The following is a 19,990-nucleotide window of genomic DNA, read 5'->3' as shown; positions in this document are numbered from 1 at the left end:
AAGAGAGATATGCTAACACTAAGCAGCAAGTAACAAAGAGATACGAGCAACGTAGCAATGTAGTGGTTGTAATGCTATTAAAAGTAGGGCTTTTAAATAGAGAGAACCAGTTCTGCTTTGAAAGAAGTCACATTCTACTTTAAGCTGTCATTCTGTATTTCTGTGTTGCAATTAGACAATATTTCTAAAATGTCAGCCCCAGATTCTGTTGTGACTGTCATCATAATAAAATGTGACAGCAAAGATATTATATCAATACTTTTTCCATAATTAGTATTAAGAATCTCTCAAGGGTTAAGTACAAAGGTTTTTCACTGAATGGTCTGGAAGCCTTGTGCCTTTAAAATCTTTTAATATAGCCAAGGCTGGTGACAACTAGAAGACAAATCTATGAACAAACCCGTTTGGAGAGAATAGTTTTGTAGTGTGTGATGTATGTTACGTAAATGAGCTTATTAGGACTCTCATCTATTTTATTATTGGTGCCCAATTTAATAGAGGCATTTAAAAAACAATATTTCTGCCTGACTCCCTGAAATGAAGAAGATACATTGATATAATTGAGAGCAAATGATTGCATGTTGTGCCATTTAATCATGTCATTTTTCAATTGCTGTTTTTTGCACTTCACTGCATACTTATAGAATATTTAGCTTCAGTATAGATTAAGTCCCACAGAATGCAACTGAGTAGAGTTCCTATATTAAGTGACATTTTCTTTTAACCTTGAAATCAGCAAAAGCACACAGATTTGACAGTATTTTTTTAAAAGATGACATGTCATCATTCATTGCTATCTTTGTAATTTAGCATTTTTATTTCGAGGAGTCACTTTCTTACTAATATTTTTGAGGAATTACTCGTTTTCTTTTTTACTGAGAAACAGAAATTCTTATTTTCACTATGTGTCCTATCAGAACGGAAGTCAAGATACATCACCCTGACAAGAGAAGTTTCAACAGGCATTGCTATTTCACAGAACACTGAAAAATACATTTTACCCAACATTTGCAAGCATATTGTTTTCTGGTTTCCCCTTATTGATGTAGTAGTGCTGTTAGCCATGATACTTAAAAGTTTTACATTAGCACTTCTGAAAACTGAAGCTCTGCACAAGCCAAAAATCAGACATTTTTAAGAGTTGAAGTTTGATTGTGGTTCTTGAAAAGGTAGCTTTCATTTTCAGATTTTTCCTTAATTCTGCTTATGGCTGTTGTACTAAACAACAACTGTGCCATTTTCATTTTGTCTTCCATCAGGCAACCCATGCAATAGGAAGAGTACCATTCCCTGCTTCCCATACCCACATCCTGTGACAAGGAGAAAGTGTAAGCCTCTAACAGCCCAAAGTTAGACAGAAACATCCTCATGGATGGCCATTCCAGATTTATGTGCAGTGGAGCTTCTTCCCTTTTCCTAAAAACATCCAGTATTGCCCATGACCAGGAATCCAACATAAGCCTAGAAATAGCATTTGTTTCAATATAGCTTGGCATTTCTTCTGAACCTGAAAGAACAAAGAAGATCCATCTCAGTAAGTTTCCATTTGTCATCTAAATATTTTCAAAATTCTGGGCACCTCTTTGTCCACCTTTACTATTCCTAATTGTAGAATGAAAGCAATAAAGATGGAAATGGTTGAAAGAACTTCAGGTAATATAAAAATTAATTCCCCAAACAAAACGTAATGAATGATACTACAGAAATAATTTCTCAACGTTTTATGTGGTGATTATGTGTGGATTATGTAGCTTTAAGTGAGCTAAACTAACCTTAAACTGATTTTTAAACTATTTTGAAGCACAAGAAGTCCCACTGGATTCACTGAGAACCTTAGTATTTTTAACTGATTAATATTAAAGACTTGTTGAAGAGCCTTGATACAATTCTTTCTTCAGTGGCCAATTCATCTGGTGAGCTGTGTGAGAAAGCTGACTTCCCACCCACATACTTAGTTGTGCAGAGCAGGTGGTGCAGCACAGCACAAGCATGGATGGACTGCAGGAAGGCTGAGGGTTGGAGGGGGATTGGTGCTTGAGGGGCCCTAATATTCCTCAACTTCCCACCTTTCTATGCCTCCCACACTCTCTAGAACTGCATAAAACTGCACATGTGTTTCTGGTCATATGCCCTTCACCTAGGAGTCACACAGCTCTGAAGAGCAACTTTTGTTCAGACTGTGGCTACTTCAATCCCCATGGATAGTGCCATTAGCCCATGGCTTGGAAAGCATGTTTGATGTCATTTGACTCAGCAGGGGCTTTTCCAGATGATTTAAGGCATGGTATTAACAAGCTGTGAAAAGAGTTTCAGCTAGCCCTTTTTAGCTGTGCAGGTGATAACTTCAAAGCACTGAAAACAAGAATAGGCAGAGGGGAGGAAAAACTTCCAAGATTCTAATGGCCCAGACGGAATTCCTTATTATGGGAAAACGTCTCATATTAGCATTATCATGAGTAATACCTCAGTGTTATCAGGGTATCTGTTGTGAAGCAAAGGACTCAGGCACAAAGTCAAATCCTTGCACAGCAGCTGCAGTTAGTGTATACTCGTAGCCTGCAGCAAAAAATTCAAATGCATTCATATGTCTCACTGCAAATGATTTAAGTAAATGTGCTACTCCCACATTTGAAAAGTTTTGGGTTGTATTGACAGTTACTACAGCTCATGATAGTGTGAGGAGTCAAAATCAAAAGTGTCTGATCTCTATGTCAATACTTGTACAAGCAGGAGCAAGCCAAAGTGATGTTCCTCAGTCTACTGTTAGCTCGTTTTCTGATTTTCTGAGCTCTCAAGTAGCCAGTAGCTTATTGTAGCAGCTGTAGACCATCAGGCCCAAGTCTCAGTAGAGATACTCATCATCTTTCTTTTTTTTTATTAATCATGACTTATCGGGTTTTTTTATTAATCATTAATTATAGCTGCTAATTCACAATGTACCCTGCAAATAATTGAATTAACTGTGGCCCTAGAAGCATATTGTGCATATACTGTTGCCACACTGACAGGTTTTTATACAAGCATGCTATTTTAGCAATAGCAGAATATGGATGGATATACAATACTGTGACAATACCAGAACATGGATGGATATACCGAACTGTGAGATGTCATGTCACAGGACACAGGCAATTATTGTGTCCCTTTAGGACACTGTCTGACAGACCCTGTGCTGCTTAGATCCCTTATTGTAAGTGCTATTATGTAGGGTTTAGAGATGTCTTTACATGATTAAGTTCTCTGGCTTTTAAAGTATTGTTGCTATAGCCAAGTCTTTCAACAGACTGTTAGATACAATCAGCTCCTTCTCCTCATGTTTAATAATATTAACCAGAATATCATGTAATAAAATTGAAACAAAAGTGCTATAGGCCTAATTGCACTGTCACAGACTTGTAAATCAGAAACAGCTCCAGTAAAGCTACTGTTATGCTGGTGTAAAATTGATATAAATTAGAAAGTACTTGGATGTTGTAACTCTGCTTTCAGATAACACAATGTAAAGGCCTCACTTAAACTCCTATATAATGGCTTATGAATTAAATACTGCTTACGTCATCATATTGTGTTATATGATACTGTATCCAAAAAGAACAGTACTTATGGGGAATGACATAATGAGATAGATCAAGTCAAGTTAATGTTTGGGGCCAGATTCTAAGCTGTATTGACTTCCACAAAGTTAATGCAGATCTACATAGATTTGACTGCCTTCACAGTGTAAATCACCTGTATTTACTGAATTGTTTAGCTGATATAAAATGTAAAACAAGAACCCTTTCTTTGTCTTTAGGTAGAATTTTTTTGCTTGGTTTGTTTGTTTTGTTTTTTTTCTGATGTGACGTTAGGTTAATGAACAGCATCAGAAAAGAAATGTGCCAGACATGGTGGTTGAACCAAGAACTATGTAGGAAACTAGTAATGAACACTAGGAAAATAAATAAGGGCAAGTGCAGGAAACGTAAGTAAAAATGCAGCTCTGGTATAAATTGAATAATAAAATTCCTGGTCATATTTTGCCATAAATAGTGGATTGGGAATTTGTCATTCACCTTATTTAAAATTCAGAAATATTAAAGGTACAGGGTTCTCTCATTATAGATGTAATAGAATTCTAGCTATTATAGAGTTAGGGTAATTTAAATAGCCATAGAATGCATTATATCAATAAGTGGAACATCTGTATGAAATGTCCACCTGCTGATATACTATTCAGTGTACTTTACAATGAAATGTACTTAATCATTTTCAGACGTCTCCTAATGAAGCCATATCGGGATTAACATTTTGAACACAAATACTTTTAGGCATTAAAACTTCCACTTTAAATGAGATTGCATTGTCTTGTTTACCCTTGTTGATTAATAAGCAATCTGTTAACTGTTAGAACAGCCCAATTGTGCCAGTGAAAGAAGATTAGTAATTCAGCTGTTTGTGGGTTTAACCATAATTTCTCTTGAAGGCTTTGAGTAAAAAAGAGTCATTTGAACACTATCCATAGGCAAAGAAAAGGTATCTATATTTAGATGAGTATACCAAGGTTTTGCTTCAGACTGTCAGCTTAGTATTATTGATCAATCACATACTTCCAGCAGCAAAATGCTCCTTTGAGGTAAAACATTTCTTATGTATAAATTCCAATTTTTAAACAAAAATGTTCTATGAAAATATGGAACTTGAATTTTCTTCCTATAGAATGTTATTGTTTTGCTAATAAAATTCAGGATGGCAGGTCCTGGTTTTTTATCAGCTTGTGAGCAGCTTTGAAAGATTTGGTGGCTTTTTTTTGTTTTGTTTGCTTATTATGATTAACTGGAAGCTTAAAGGCAAATACCCTGTCTTCAAAAAAGATGATAGTTCAGAATTTCTCATGGGGTCATGCACTTTCATCTGTGGCATCCCACAGAGGGAAACAGATGTTGGCAAGTTACAATTCAAATTATCTGGAAAGCTCCCACGTGTGGAGCACAGTTCTGTTAAATTCAGGAGTAGCACAGGCCTATGATAACAGCTGAATACTTGACACGTGCAATGCTGTATGAGTGTAGGGCCTTAGAAGCTGGGCTGAAGCAGCCATACTTAAAAATAATTTGTGCCTTCTGTACCCCAGCTCCATAGATATTGTTAAAACCCAGTATGAGTTAATATAAACCTGACTTGATGTTGAATGACTGTAGAGCGTCATTGTGGATACAATTATGCTCAAAAGCACCCCATGCCATCACCTGCTTCCGGGTGGTAGATGTCTCTTCAGTTTTTGGTGTGTAGGTTTCATTATTTCTGTTGCTGTTCAATGAGCTTCTCAGTGTAGTTATTGAGTTTTCTGGCGCAGAACCAACATAGCCTGGCTCCCATCAATATTCAGCAATATTAGGGCTTAACAATTGTCTCCCATCATGCAGTTCTCATCAGACAGCGTTTTTTGTAGCACTGGAATCAGCATGATGAAATAAATGCAATGAATAACGCATCTTGAAGAAGGATACAATTTCTACAGTTACTTGAATATGGAACTACCCTTGAAAGATTTTATGATAACAAAAAACATCTGTAAAGAAATTTATACCAAATTTTCTCCTTCCTTAAGGTTTCTCCTCTGACAGGGTCCATATGACACATAATTTCTATTGTTTTTTTCTAAAAATATGTATATTCTCATTGCATGAATACTATTTTTTCCCCTGTTTTTTCCTGAGGAATTTCTGAACCTGATTTCTGTCAGGGTAACTCATTTCAGATGTGTCCCAGTTGAATTTAAAAAAAAAAAAAGTAAGAATAAACCCGTCTACACCATAAAAGTTTCAGGATGATTGAGACAGTTAGCTATGTATGGCATTTGTTTGAAGACTGAAAGTAGCTTTACTCCTTCTTTGCTATTAAGATTAAGACTGTTTATTTGAAAATAAACCACTAGGCTTTGACACTAAGTATGGAAATTTATGGGGAAGTTAGAAAAACTATTTTAAGACAGAAAATGGGCACCATTAAATATCAGATAATAGTTAATGCCTTAATTTGCAAAGTACTGCATACTGACATCTGTTGTTTGTCTGTTCTGCAGTCTCTAAGCTGTGAGATCAAACAGAGACGGCGTGGGGTGGCCTCTGTGCTGCGCTTATGCCAGCACCTCCTGGATGACCACGAGACCTGCAACCTCAATGCAGATCACCAGTCCATGCAGCTGATTATCGTAAACCTTGAGAGGAGGTGGGAAGCCATTGTCATGCAAGCTGTCCAGTGGCAAACAAGGCTACAGAAGAGAATGGAAAAAGACGTGGTGAGTGATGCTTGCTTTAAAAAGATCTCATGTGGTTTCATGAGAAACACTTTTTTAGGGTAAGACACAAACATTCATCTCAGAGTGTTTCGTTCTGACTGAAGACACTGTTCCTAGTCTTTAATGCCAACAAGTTAAGCTCTAGCTTTTCACAAATCATTGTGTTTCACGGACAAAACCCATTAATAAGATGAACTCACAATATTCTTGTTCTGTTTGCTGGATCTTTAATCTCACATTTGATCCTGCCAAGTAATGAAAACAGTCTCCTGTTGCCAAGTTGCTCAGTACCTAGCCCAACTGGGCCCAGAGACGTATTTCACAGATTGTGTATATATTACAAAAACAGTACTTTCTGTGTAAATACGACTGGTTTTAATTATCATCCCAGCAGTAGATGTGTATTTCACATAGAATGCCATGGGAATGTGATTAATATACAATTCTGTGTTATTTGAATATAAGTAAAATGCATTAATTTGCTTTTATCTCCGGGAAAAGGATTCCTAAGAGGCAAAATAGCACTCTGCTTAAACCATCCATTAAGTGGCATAAATGAGACAGATTTTCAACAGCATAAAACTGTATTACAAAGCACTATCTACATTTAAACAATGAACCATAGGGGGAACAAAATAATCCCTACTGTAACACCATTGACTGTAATGGATGAATTGGCTCAGCATGTTTTGTGCTACTATCATAATGCTGAAGTCTGTATACCACAGTTATACTGACAGCAATGATAACTCTGTGCAGTGAATATACTGAAGAGACTTGATGAGATTTGAGAACAAGTGATATATGTTTATCTTACATAGTTTTTTAGTTTTATATCAAGCAAATAACAGGAAGAATCCTTGACATTTGTCTCCTAACAATTGTCCAACTAACAGTGAAGTACTACTTTTGACTTCTTTTTGTTGAAGTTCCTTTACAAAAATAACAGCAGCTGTAATTCCCTTGTTCAGTTATGGTAGTGTAGTATGAAGATATACAAGATATTGTTCAGAAACAGCAGCAGTACCTGAATGAAAATACTGTTAGTGCAAACAGGCCAAAAAATGGTGAGTTAGTGAGGAGGCTGCAGTGGAGAAGTGAACTGTTGAAGAACCATATACCTTTATAAAATGTTATAAAATAGGAGTGCTCCTCTGTCTGTTTGATTTATTGGCTGCTTTGCCTTAGGTATTGAGATAGAAATAGGAGCTGAGAAAGGAACAGGTTTTGAATAAACTTTCAGACCAAGTCAAAATAGACCTGTCTCTCTATGAGGCAACATTGAAGGAAGACATTGAAAAGCAGAGGGAATGTGGACATTGGTGTTATAAGCATGGGAGTACTCAGTTGGCAATATTGAAGAGAGTCAGTTAAGTCCTCAAAAATTTAACCTGGTTGGAATAAATATAAAATATAAAAATGATGAAGCTACATGTGACTTTACAAGGGTCTAGAGAAAAAATAAAATTTTTCAGCCTTTCCTTATTAACCTATGTGCAGAGAGGGAATTACCAATTGAAGAGGAATGCTATTTGGAAAACAGCATTTTCCAATACTTTTGGAAGCATTGTAAGAGTTAATAGAGATACATTTTTACATTTTGTCAATAATTCATTTACAATAATGGACACTAAGAAGGAGATATTTAAAAGTAAGGCAAAAGAACAGGGTTAGTTGCAAAGGGCTTTACTTGACCCTTCAGTCCAGAGATGGGAACTGCAGGTGTCTAAATGTGTATTATCATCTAAAAAGAAAAAAGGGAAGCGGGTAAGGAAAAAGGCTTTTTCAAGTCTAGTGAAAAGCAGAAGATGAAGAAAGAACAGTTAGCAAAACTACACAGAGGAGGTAGAAAAGGAATCTAGAGAGCAGAAAAATCCAAGGCAGTAATTTTCTGAGAATATGATCAAGTGGAGTCAAAAATTAAACAGAAGTTGGTTAAATAGGGTCATGAGAATATGTTAGAGAAGTTCAAGTGGAATATGGGAAGAAACAGAATTAGCGAGGAATAGAAAATGGAGGTAGGAGGTTTAAACAGTACAGTAACATTTAAATGAGGGAAGAGACAAAACAAATTTCATCTCAACAGTGGCAGAGAGACAAAATTCTAGAGTTTTGATGGTAATGAATCTGAGAGAGCAAGAAATGAAAACAGAATTAAGACAAGTCAGCAGTGAAATAGGCTGGGCAAGTGAATGGGTTAGAAGATAAATATGAGACTGGGGAATAGAAAAGATTGATAAACAAAAAAAGAATATATAATAGTAAAGCTTTTTAATTCTCTTGAGAAATTGTAGTTGTATTTCTGCTTGTTCCATCTTTGGAATATTTTTAGTCATAATACTAATATATTATTACATCACAAGCACTGGTAAATTGTTGGGAAGTGCTACATAGAATGTTTAATGAGCTGACCAGCAGCAGAAAAAACAGCTGAATTTTGTAGCTTCAAAACCAATTTTGTGCACTATTGGGTAACAGAAAAAAAAAAAAAAAAAAAAAAAAAAGTAGTTCTCAGAATTCTGAATTTTAGTTACTAAGAGGCTGGGTATCTGTTGGGTCTATAACTGACCAGGAGAGATTGTACTGTGCTTCTGCTGTGTTTCTCTAAAAGATAAGGTGCCATAAAGATGGTTAACTGCCTTTTTAATCTACAAAATTTACAATTTTGTTGTAGTAAGGGTATAATTTCTATTGACTTTGGTACAGAAAAAATTGCATTTGTGGGATAGCTTAGAGAGTGCTAAGTGGAGGTCCAGGTTACTGTAGTGAAAGCATATTATCTTCTTTTGCATGAGAGCAGCTGCAGCGTGGAAGCAGTTTGCTGTTTGTACCTGCAGTTACTCTAAATAAACTGCTATGAGCTAAGTACAGCTTGGTGCTGCTCTTGCAGCAGGAGAGAAGTAAATCTTGTGTTTCTGTTTGGGATTGCTATCAATCAGGACTTAAGGCATGGTGAGGGAATGAGTGAGGCACCTTGCTTGATAATCCAGGTGCTTGGAACTTGACAAAGCATGCTGCTTTGTGCCCACTTTGCCCAAGGTAGTCAGGAGTTACGTGCCAGGCTGAGCTGACTTTCACAGGGCATAGGGTCTGTCGTTCTGTGGCTGTGGGTGTTGTCTACCTGTAAAGCCTTTGACACCGTGTCCTGCAGCATTCTCCTTGAGAAGCTGGTGGCTCATGGCATAGGCACATGTATTCTTCATTGGGTTAGAAACTGGCTACATGGCAGGGCCCAGGGAGTTGTAGTCAATGGAGTTGGATCCAGTTGGTGAGCAGTCACCAGTGGCTAAGTTTTGGGGCCGGTCCTGTTCAGTATCTTGATTAATGATCTAGATGAGAGGATTGAGGGCTTCCTCAGTAAGTCTGCAGACAGTAGCAACCTGGGTGGGAGTGTTGATCTGCTTGGGGGTAGGAAGGTTCTGCAAAGGGACCTGAACAGGCAGAGCCAAGGTCAATAAAATGAAGGTTAACAAGGCCAAGTGCAAGGTCCTGCACTTTGGTCACAACAGCCCCATGTAATATTATAGACTTGGGGAGGAGTGGCTGGAAAGCTGCCAAGCAGAAAAGGACCTGGGGATGATGGTTGATACCTCATTGAATATGAGCCAGGAGTGTGCCCAAGCAGCTAAGAAGGCCGACAGCATCCTGGCTTGTACCAGGAATAGTGTGGCCAGCAGAAGGGAAGTGACCGTGCCCCTGTGCTCAGCACTGGTGAGACTGTGCCTTGAGTCCTGTGTTCAGCTCCGGGCCCCTCACTACAAGAAAGACCTTGAGCTGCTGGAGAGAGTTCAGAGAAGGACAACCAAGCTGGTGAAGGGTTTGGAGAACAAGAACTGTGAGGAGAGGCTGAGGGAACTGGGAATGTTTAGTTTGGAGAAGAGGCTGAGAGATCTTACTGCTCTCTACAACTACCTGAAACGAAGTTGTAGGGAGGTGAGTTCTGGTCTCTTGCCTCAAGTGAACAGTAATAGGACTAGAGGAAATGGCTGAAGTTGCACCAGAGGAGGTTTAGACTAGATCTGAGGAAGAAATACTTTAGAGAGAGTAGTTAATCTTTGGAATGGGCTCTCCAGGGAGGTGGTGGAATCACCATCCCTGGAGGTATTTAAAATCCATGTAGATGAGGCACTTCAGGATATGCTCTAGTGGGTAATAACAGATATTGATACATGTATTTTATCCATGGATGGGGGGATGTTGATAGTTGGATGCAATGATTTGAGAGGTCTTTTCCAACTGTGGCGATTCGGTGATTCTGTGATTCTTTCTGCTGGGAAATGGAAGCCATTTAGAGCAATCAGGATGCTTATCTAATTTTCACTGTGGCCTGTTTTGTTCTGGAACCTCTCATCCTAGTCTGGTTGATAAAAATATGATACTTTGAAGTATGTCAGTATCTACAAGTTTGTCCTGGTGGTAAAACTATCTGTATTCTCAACATTTAAAGATGCCCCAACCACTGCAGTATTCAGGTTTCTTTGTCTTCCCTGACTTGATTTGGCATGTTCTAGCCTTCCTTTTCACTCAGTTCCTGTGTAGTCATTTCTTGGGTAGGTACCAGGACCATTTCTTCTGCTTCCCTATCTCTCTGTATTTGATGGTGTGCCAGTCTTGGCACACATACAGTATCCCTTGGTAACAAGTCTTTATTTGTGGTTGCCCACAAAATACTGTAATTTATGAAAACAAATGAGATGTTTTTATAGCCTGATGGCATTTGACTCATTCAAGGCATCTGACTTGCTGACAGTAAATAAGATAGCCTATATAACCTCATATAAGTACAAGAGTCACATCTTCTACCATCTTTTTAATTTGTGTACTGGGAGCTTCCTTTGTCCTGTTTCTGCCCCTTTTTAGATTCGGTCACTTATCTGGGCCACTTAGAGCATTACAAAGGTATGCTGGAATTAACACAAATGGCTTTCAGGTTTCTCTTGAATTGTTTGCCTTCATTTAGGGATTTCAGCAGTGTTAAATCTTGCTCAACTTTGTGATAAATGGCACCGTAAGTTTACAAATAAGAAGAATTAACATGTACTGCAAACACTTAAGGTCTCATAAAAGATGTCCTTCTCATAAACCAGGAAATATGTCTAGAATGTGAAATTATCAGTAAGAATCACTCCAGAAGGATGAAATGTGGTTAGATCAGAAGGTTAATCTGGCTATAAAGAATGAAGTATTCGTATAATGAAAAGAACCAAAGATTACTTTTTTAAAAAGTGGGACGTTTGTCTGTTACTGGAAGCAGTCCTAATCTGTTTTAGCAAAAGAGGATTTTATTTCCCCCATCTGTTTTTTGTGGTAAATTCTTTTCCCCCGGATTTATCATTCCATTGTTTGCTGACATAATATTGCATGTCACCTAAATTTTAGCTTCAGAATCACACAGATGCCTTATAGTTTGCCTAACAAGACCCTGCTAGCAATCATCTTAAAAGAGAAAGGAGTCTGTCTGGCAATTGCAACAGCAATAGCAACAGTCTTTAGTCAACAAAACCCAAAATTGCCGTCTGAAATTCATGCTCAACAGCTGGAGAAACTTTAACTCACTAGAAGGTCTAGTCTACTTGAAAGACTGAACAGTTAAAAATGGATTTAGGATAGATTCAGTCATGGTCATACTCAGGAGTTTAAAACAGTTAAGTCAAAGATGGAATTAGTAAGTTATTTATGCAGTTTGTTTTTTTATCTTTTGCTAAACCAGTGGTATGCCCAGTAGAAGCTACATGCTTCCCCAGTGGATTATTTCAGCAGCTATGGATATTCAGTCTGGTGATGTCCTGTCCAAGTCATTTATATCTCTTTTTAGAAAGCTACAATGATGTAATCGTGGATATTTACTTTTCTGGGATCTTTTCCCCAGTAACCAAATATATAAAACTGTTGCACTGCAAGAAGAAGAGGAAAAAAAAAGTGGTTTCCAATGGATTTTACCTCTCAAGTTGCAACTCAGTATTCCTGCCTTTTTGGTGTCTGAGGAAACTGCTTTTTCTCCAGACTGCTCACTCATTGAATGAGAAACATACCTGTTTCATGGAGCAGACAATCTCTTCTCTAATTCAACAGAGAGGCCTAATTATTGAAAGGACAGTATTAATCATGCTTTTAAAATGGAGATTTTGAGCTCAGGCAATTTGGGTTAAGGTGCTGTAATTCTCACATTGTTCTGAAAATGTATGAAATATTCATTTGTCTGATCACTAAGTTCACTACTATGCTTCATGAAAAAACATATTATTTTTATTTCTCTTGTTCTCCTGAGTCATCCCATGTGTACCCTACACTCTATGTCCAGTCTAAATCCCCATCTGTATTGGCTTAAAAGTCTGCTGTACATCCAGCCGCATAATTGAAAATAATAAGGCCACAATAAATGGGATGGCCTTGGGGTATAACACCCAAGGGATTCAATTGGTGTCGCTTTGCATCAATGTCCATGCATCATGGTAATTGAGGTAACATAACCAATTACCACATTTTAATTAGAGTTGCAAGAACTTGGGAAAATCTGCAATGGTGAGACAGTGCACTTAAAAAAAAAAAAAAAAAAAAAAGGCACGTCTTTTTTTTCCACCAGCTTGTTTCTTAGAAAGTAAAAAGCTTGCTTAAAGCTCTGTTTAGGATTTTTTTTCCATCTTCCTCTTGGTTTCAGTCTTTATAATACATTTGAGAAATAAATTGTTTAGAAATACTACATTGATTTTAATCTGGTATGTTTGCCCCTTTTTTCCTATTCATTGTTTCTCTGATGCTCCTAGAAAAGAAAAAGGGATTTTAATAATGCCAGGTGTGGTGCCTCCCCTTCACTTCTCAGTATTTAATTCACTAGTGCTATAATTTATATTATAGCATAGTCATGGACTGACACTTGTTCCAAGCTTAAAAAAAAAAAAAAAGACAGAAAACCTGCCTTCAGGGGTAAAAAATGATCTTGTCATTGCTCAGTTATTTGTTAGATAGCCTCATTAAACAAAAACTTGTTTTCTCAAAGATTCTTATTTTATCATATCATTGCTTTTCAAGTGGGATCTAGTAAAAAATCTTGCATAAAATTCAGAAGTTCATCCAGAGTGCCCAATACAGCAAAGAACTGAGTTATGATTAAGTTTGTTTGTCAAGAACACAGCACATCTTGTAAAGTGCTGAGCACCTGTTATGTGATCTAGCCCTCATAAATTAATTATTTAATGACTCATGTTTAAACCTTTACAAATTTTTTTTTTCCATTATCTATTACAAGTAACTTTTGCTTTGATATCAGACCTCTTCATAATGTTATGACAGTGCAACCTTGATTGCTTGCATTGCTTGTTTCTGCCAGTCATCTTGCTTTACTCATATTTTATTGCTGAAGCAAGCTCCCTTTGGTGCTTTCCTAAAATATATATTTTTAAGTGAATGGATATTTGATTATAGAGCCTGTGATATGATGTACCATCCTTGAACTTGAGGTACATGGGTTTCTGAGTTTCTGAGCTGCATTGTGCTCCTGATTTGTGACATGGAGTAATTATCTGTAGAATCTAAAAGAAAATTACATGAATGGTGAACATAGGTCTAACTTTTTCTTAGTCTTTAACTGAAGATGGGTTATATGCCTTACACTCTAGCAAGAAATTCTGTATTTCTCATCATTTTCTTGAGAACCAGCCATAGTTAGGATGGCAGCCATCATGGCAGGATGCAGTGTTTGGCAAAACCAAAGCTGTTGATGAAAAGGGAGCACTGCATAGAAATAATTCACATGCAGCACAGTCTCAGTACAGACAATGCTAGGAGCTGGCTTTCCTGCAAAGCCTCTTCCACTGCTCTGTAATGTGAAACACCCGGAACAGAAAGAGTAGTAAAGCATTGTTGTACTTTCAATACTTTCTTTTTCTCTGCACTGAAATTTCCAGACACACAACATCTCCTGCTAATATCAATGGTGTCGTTTACACATTAATTTGTAGTTTCCAGTATCATGAAACATACAAGAACATAGAATGGCTAGGGTTTGAGGGGACCTTAGAGACCATCCCCCTGCCATGGGATACCTACCACTAGACCAGGCTGCTCAAGGCCCTGTCCAACCTGGCCTTGAACACTTCCAGGGAAGGGGCATCCACAACATCTCTAGGCAGCCTGTCCCAGTGCCATTAGGCACTGGAACTAATTTCTTGCAGGTTCTTTAACCTCAGTCCTACAGTTGTAGGTTTCAATCATCATCCACCTCAACTGGAGTGAATATACTTCTCTAAGATACGTTTCTCTTCCGTGACTCCCTGCTAATTCTGCAGACACTTTTAGTTTCTTTGTTCTCTCCACATACCCTAAAAAACTTTGTAACATGAGAGGTGAAAATAAATTTGGTGGTGGTGGTGTAAGCACAGGAAGAAAAATGAAATTGCATTAACAGTAGAATTATTTTAAAGAGTAAATAAATTCCTGCAATACTTAATTACTCCAAGCCTGCTCTGATTTTTTTTTTTCTTGACAAAGCACACGTTTCTGTGCCATATTTGAAATTTACCTGCTCTTTTAAAAGACAGGGTTTCCTTATGAGACAAGTCTTATGAGGAGCAGCTGGAGGAACTGTGGTTGTTTACCCTTGAGAAAAGGAGGTTGAAGGGAGACCTTATCACTCTCTACAACTACCAGAAAGGGGGTTGTAGCAAGATGGGTGTTGGTCTACCAAGTAGCACGTGAAGTGATAGGACAAGAGGAAATGGCCTCAAGTTGTACCAGGAGAAGTTTAGATTACATATTAGGAAATATTCACCAAAAAGGTTGTCAAGCATTGGAATAGACTGCCCAGGGAAGTGATTCACCATCCAGGATTCACCATCCCTGGAGGCATTCAAAAGATGTGTAGATGTGTGCTTAGGGGACATGGCTTAGTGGTGGACTTGGCAGGCCTAGATTAACAGTTGGACTTGATGATCTTAAAGGTCTTTTCCAACCAAAATGATTCTGTTATTCTATCTGTATCTCTATAGACTTATATTTAAAAGTATTACTCTTTCAATTTATTTTGTATTCCTTTTCTGTTTAATGCAGTTGTGCTATGTAATTCAGAGAGAGGGAACACTGACATATTTTAAAGATGTTTAAACACTGTAAAGTATTATATCTCAAGAACTTTCAAGCCTGGTTAGTAGTGCTGTGTTACCCAGTAAGAAGCTGGAAATCTTTTCTTTTGGGCTTATAGAAAGCTTCTGTGCTCATTGATGCAGCCCAAAAAGCCTTCTGTCACTCAGCCATCAGTCTGCTTTGTTTCAGACTGGTGCTGCTATGGAGTTGGGTGAGGCGATTCCGTGGCTGGTAGAAAGTTGGAAATACTTCTCTACTGATCAGAATTTTTTAGAGCAGTTGGTGTTTACAAACCTGCAAGAGATTTAGTATGCGATGAGACCTTCAAAAGTGCCAGTTTACCACACATCTCCCAATTCAACATGTGGTCATAAAAACACTCTCCTATCTCTTATGGGTAACAGCATCTGACCCTCATTGGTGGTATGTCTGACATTCCTAATTTCATTCCATTTATAGACAACTACAATATTAGTGAAACAGCCTACCACAATCTTTAAAATAAATATTCAAGAATAATTGGAAAATTATTAGAAACTGTGGACAACAGAATTAAATCCTCTAAAATCTAGAAATGTGAGCTTTATAATGGGAAAAGTAAACATCACAATAGCAGGTTTAGGTCTTCAGAGTGTGTTCTCGCAACCATGTGTCAATCTATTAATCTTCTTTTTCTGTGCTACAGATTAAATAAAGGTTGGAACACTGTGAGTAAAGCACTTTCCACAGCTCCTGAAATATTTATTAGAACTGTAAAATGCATAAAATCTTCAAGTGAATTTTCAGGAATAATCAGTTTTAGCAGGGAAATGTGTGATATTCTGAAATTGGAAATGTGATGTTTTCAGTGCATGCAGTCATTGAAAGAAACGTCAAACATCATTTAAATGTCAAAAATATCTCATTAAAAAAGAAAGAGAAAAAATGGCTAGGTTTTTATTTGCAAGGACAGATGTTTCAGGGGAACTCACTTCCTGTTTAGGCACTTCAGTATAGGGCCAGATATTTGAAAGTGCTCAGGAGATAGCAACTCTCATTGCAGTGCACTGCAGTCAGAGTACAGGATGAAGTAATTGTTTTACTCAGACACCTCATATCCCCCAATCAGCATTTTTTAAAAATTTACAGTTAAGAGAAATGCAAAAGTCACAAACTTGGGATTTTTAAATTGACATTTAATGACTTGTTGCACTGCATCTCCAGTGACCTCAGTTCTTCAAGGAGCAGTATATGAGTGTAATTGAATCTAATTTTCTGGTATTTTGTTTCAAGAGTTCTCAAACAAAATTTCTAGAAAGAAAGGAAGAAACCTTATTTTACAACAGCTTGTACAGCAGTTATTTCCCTCTTACAAGGGTCTTCCACATTAGATGGTAGGGTCCCAATCCTCCAGCCATTATGGAAATTTATTTGCAGGATCAGTTAAGTATATGCATAATCAGTGTTGTATTGTTCAATATTATAGGATGTTCTAGGAGCTGCATCAGTTGTAAGCAGAGAGGAATACAATAAAAAACTATTTTTAAAATGCATGAAAATAAATAAGATGGAATTAGGATTTTTCTTAACACACAAAGTAAAAGTCACCCAGTGAAATTATTAGGTGGGAGATTTAAAACAATCAAAAGGGAATACTATTTTCATGCAGTGCATAAAAAAAGTGAAACTTGTTCCTACAGGATGTTGTGGATAACAAAAATACAAATTAACTCAAGAAGTAATAAGACAAATTAATGGAGGAGACATCAATCAATGCCTGTTAAATTCCATCTCTGGAAGTCCCCACAGACTGTCTTCTCAAATTTGGGATGGCAGCTTCTACACCATTCTATGTGTATGTGGATTTTTTAACTTCTCCTTAAGCATTCCCTACTGGCCACTGCAGGAGATGGACTCAGCTGAATAGACTGTTCATCTCACCCAGAATGACAGATGCTTTTTGAAAGCACATAAACTTGCAGATTTGAAGGCCTGTTTATACTTTATTATGTATAGCAAAGAAGTTTTAAGGAATGCTTAGGGGGTATTTGTGGGGTTTTTACCATTTCCAAAGACTGGAATGTGGTCATTTAGATAGTCTGCTTTCAACAGAAGAAAGCTTTGAAAAATGTACCCACTTAACAGTTTCTCAAGATATTTCTGGAATATTTTTCTGTGAAATATACAAAAAATATAATACAGCTACTTAATACTGAAGTAGGTACATTCATGTATGTGCCAGAGGTATTATAATATACACAAAATAATAAAGTGTAAGTCATTAGCAATGATGATCAGAATTTCATTTCTTCTTACATATAAGACATTTGTGTCATCGTTGTAGCTCTAATCCATATTCAGGTCTTCATGTTTGCTGTGCAGTAATATGTAAATTACCTAGCCAGCTGCATTAGGCAGTGTTTGTTTATTCTATTTCTTTTGGCATAGCATATAACTGAATTTCTGCCAAAAATGTGGCTGCTTCAGGGAACACTGTTCAACTAGAAGGAAGTTTTGAAAGGAAACACACATCATAAGTCTTTACTCTGTGAAACAGTAAAATCAAAACAAACTTTCTGTTCATAAAAATATCTGTATTAATGTAAAATAATGTGCTTGTAAAATACAATGAGTGAACCGAATCTTTTTAGAACGCTCTGTTTACATTGCCTTTGTAAACAAGAATACAATACTAAGAGGCTGGGATTTTTTCTGATCCGTGGGAAGGGTGACTAACGCTGGTGAAACGTGAAAATGGAAAGTTTAAGAGAAATTACTTTAAAATGGCATATTAATCTCCCCTAACACATAGCATTTAAATGCATTTAAATTTAGAAAGCAGTGAAGTTTAAGTGTTAAAAAAATTGCATTAATGATGCATAGAGCTATCTACTTATGCTGGCAGTCCTTTCAGTCTTCCAGTCTGACACTTCCTTTTTTATCCAGCCAGCTAATTTCCCCTCTTTTGTGAGGAGTAACTGTTTTCACACTAGTGCTTACCCAGCAAGCCTCCTCATTGTTTCATGGTTAATTATCTTCTTGAGCTTCACCTTCTCCAGTGAAGGGAGAAAGACTGGGCCTCCCCACAGCTCTAATGAAAGCTAGGTTTGAGAGATGCACTGTGTGAATAAATGCAGTGTCTGATCTAGCAACATAATAAATGAGTTCCTAAACTTTATGGAGCCACAGTTCATGCAGTAGGTTTACTGAACAATGCAGAAAGATGCTTTATTTTAAAATTCCTTCTTTATTTTTAAAATGGAGTAGGAATATTGCCTCAGTGTGAAACCAAATACCATAAACTGTTCCAAAAATCTCTCAGCATTGCACAAAAGGTGCGTGTCAAACATTTGGTCTCTGCACAAACCCAAGCTGCTGCACAGTCACATGAAAGACTTTGAGCTTTGTACTTTAAAGTTCTGTATTAACAACATTTGTACTGATAATGTTAATACTAATAGTCCTATACCCCTCAGTTATTATACCCCTTTGAAAATTTAGTACATGCTGGACTTTTTCTGCATCACCAGCACTGAAAATAGCAGTTGTGGATAGACTTAAATCATTGGTTTATGTTCCAATTTGAGCCCAAGTTTAAACTGTGTAATATTTAAAATAAATTCTCCTGTAACAGAAATAAGTTTAACAATGTCAATAGTGGTTTTTTGATAATGAGGTACTCCCCAACGAAATTTTATAACCTGTCTAACTAAGTCAGGCAAAAGCCAGCCTTTCACCACACCAAGATATAGTCATCCATAACTTTGTCTTCTTCTAGTTGAATTTCTACAAAGTATGCTTATATGAAATAATTTCTCAAGTGACCACCCAAAATGTGCATGTAACAGTGGTACTTCAGGCATTGCACAGGATTTTTTCAACATACTAGATTAGAAGGAAAATTCCAATCTTAACAAACAGCTCCAGGGCTGTGTTGGCATCTGTTATATACAGAAGAAAACTATAAACATCATCACTTACGTGATGCAAAGGACAAAAAAATCTGGAAGATTTTTGTGGAATGATCTTAGGGAAAGATCTCTTTCTAGGGACTTCTCACATTTGGAGATAAGGCCAGTGTTTCTATTTTGCAACGTTAGAAAAGAAACTCTTCTTACATATAGGCTGTGTACTGGCAAGGAGCAGCTGTATTGTAGCCTCAAGATGCTTGCCATAGTGATTTTGATTTATCTGCCACATTTTGACAACAGTGGTCTTTAACTTAATGCTTGGAATTCACTGGTAGGCAGAGTGTGAAAGTACTTGTGCAGCATCCTTCTAGCCTGTGACTTCACAGTACTTGCTTATTGACTTCCCTTTGGTCAATATCCCAAATATACAGATGGTGAATCAATGACTTCAGGAACTGCCTGAACTGAGATTACAAAGAATTTGTGTTGAAAATTTGAATACGGGAACAAAAGAATCTATTCTATTTGATAACATGAATTAAGCTAAATTTGGTAGCCTCTCAACTGCTTCATGAGGAGAAACTGATGATAAAGTCAGGTATTCTTCATACAGTGCTGTTATTCATAAATAATAGATAATGTCTCCAAGTATATAGGAAGAATTTTTATTTAGAAATTCAAGCCTCTCTCCCCCAGCTCTCAGTGAAAACTTTCTTTCTAGGTTTCTCATAAGGTTAAGCTCCCA

At 37.1% G+C, this 19,990-nt stretch overlaps 1 protein-coding gene across 3 annotated transcripts in view; it reads left to right on the top strand.

The window, feature by feature from the left end:
• The window catches only part of AKAP6 (A-kinase anchoring protein 6), a 274,685-nt gene that overhangs the window by 237,695 nt on the left and 17,000 nt on the right, over positions 1-19,990 (top strand). For all 3 annotated transcript variants that reach the window (XM_071746158.1, XM_071746157.1, XM_071746156.1), the window contains exon 12: positions 6,062-6,277. In XM_071746158.1, coding sequence (XP_071602259.1) covers positions 6,062-6,277 — 216 coding nt within the window. The remainder of the gene's footprint in view (positions 1-6,061; positions 6,278-19,990) is intronic.

This window comes from Heliangelus exortis, chromosome 5 (genome assembly GCF_036169615.1).
Source record: "Heliangelus exortis chromosome 5, bHelExo1.hap1, whole genome shotgun sequence".
In the NCBI taxonomy this organism is placed as follows: Eukaryota; Metazoa; Chordata; class Aves; order Apodiformes; family Trochilidae; genus Heliangelus; species Heliangelus exortis.
Note: the sequence above shows the minus strand (reverse complement) of the source record. Positions and strands in the feature narration are given on the sequence as shown.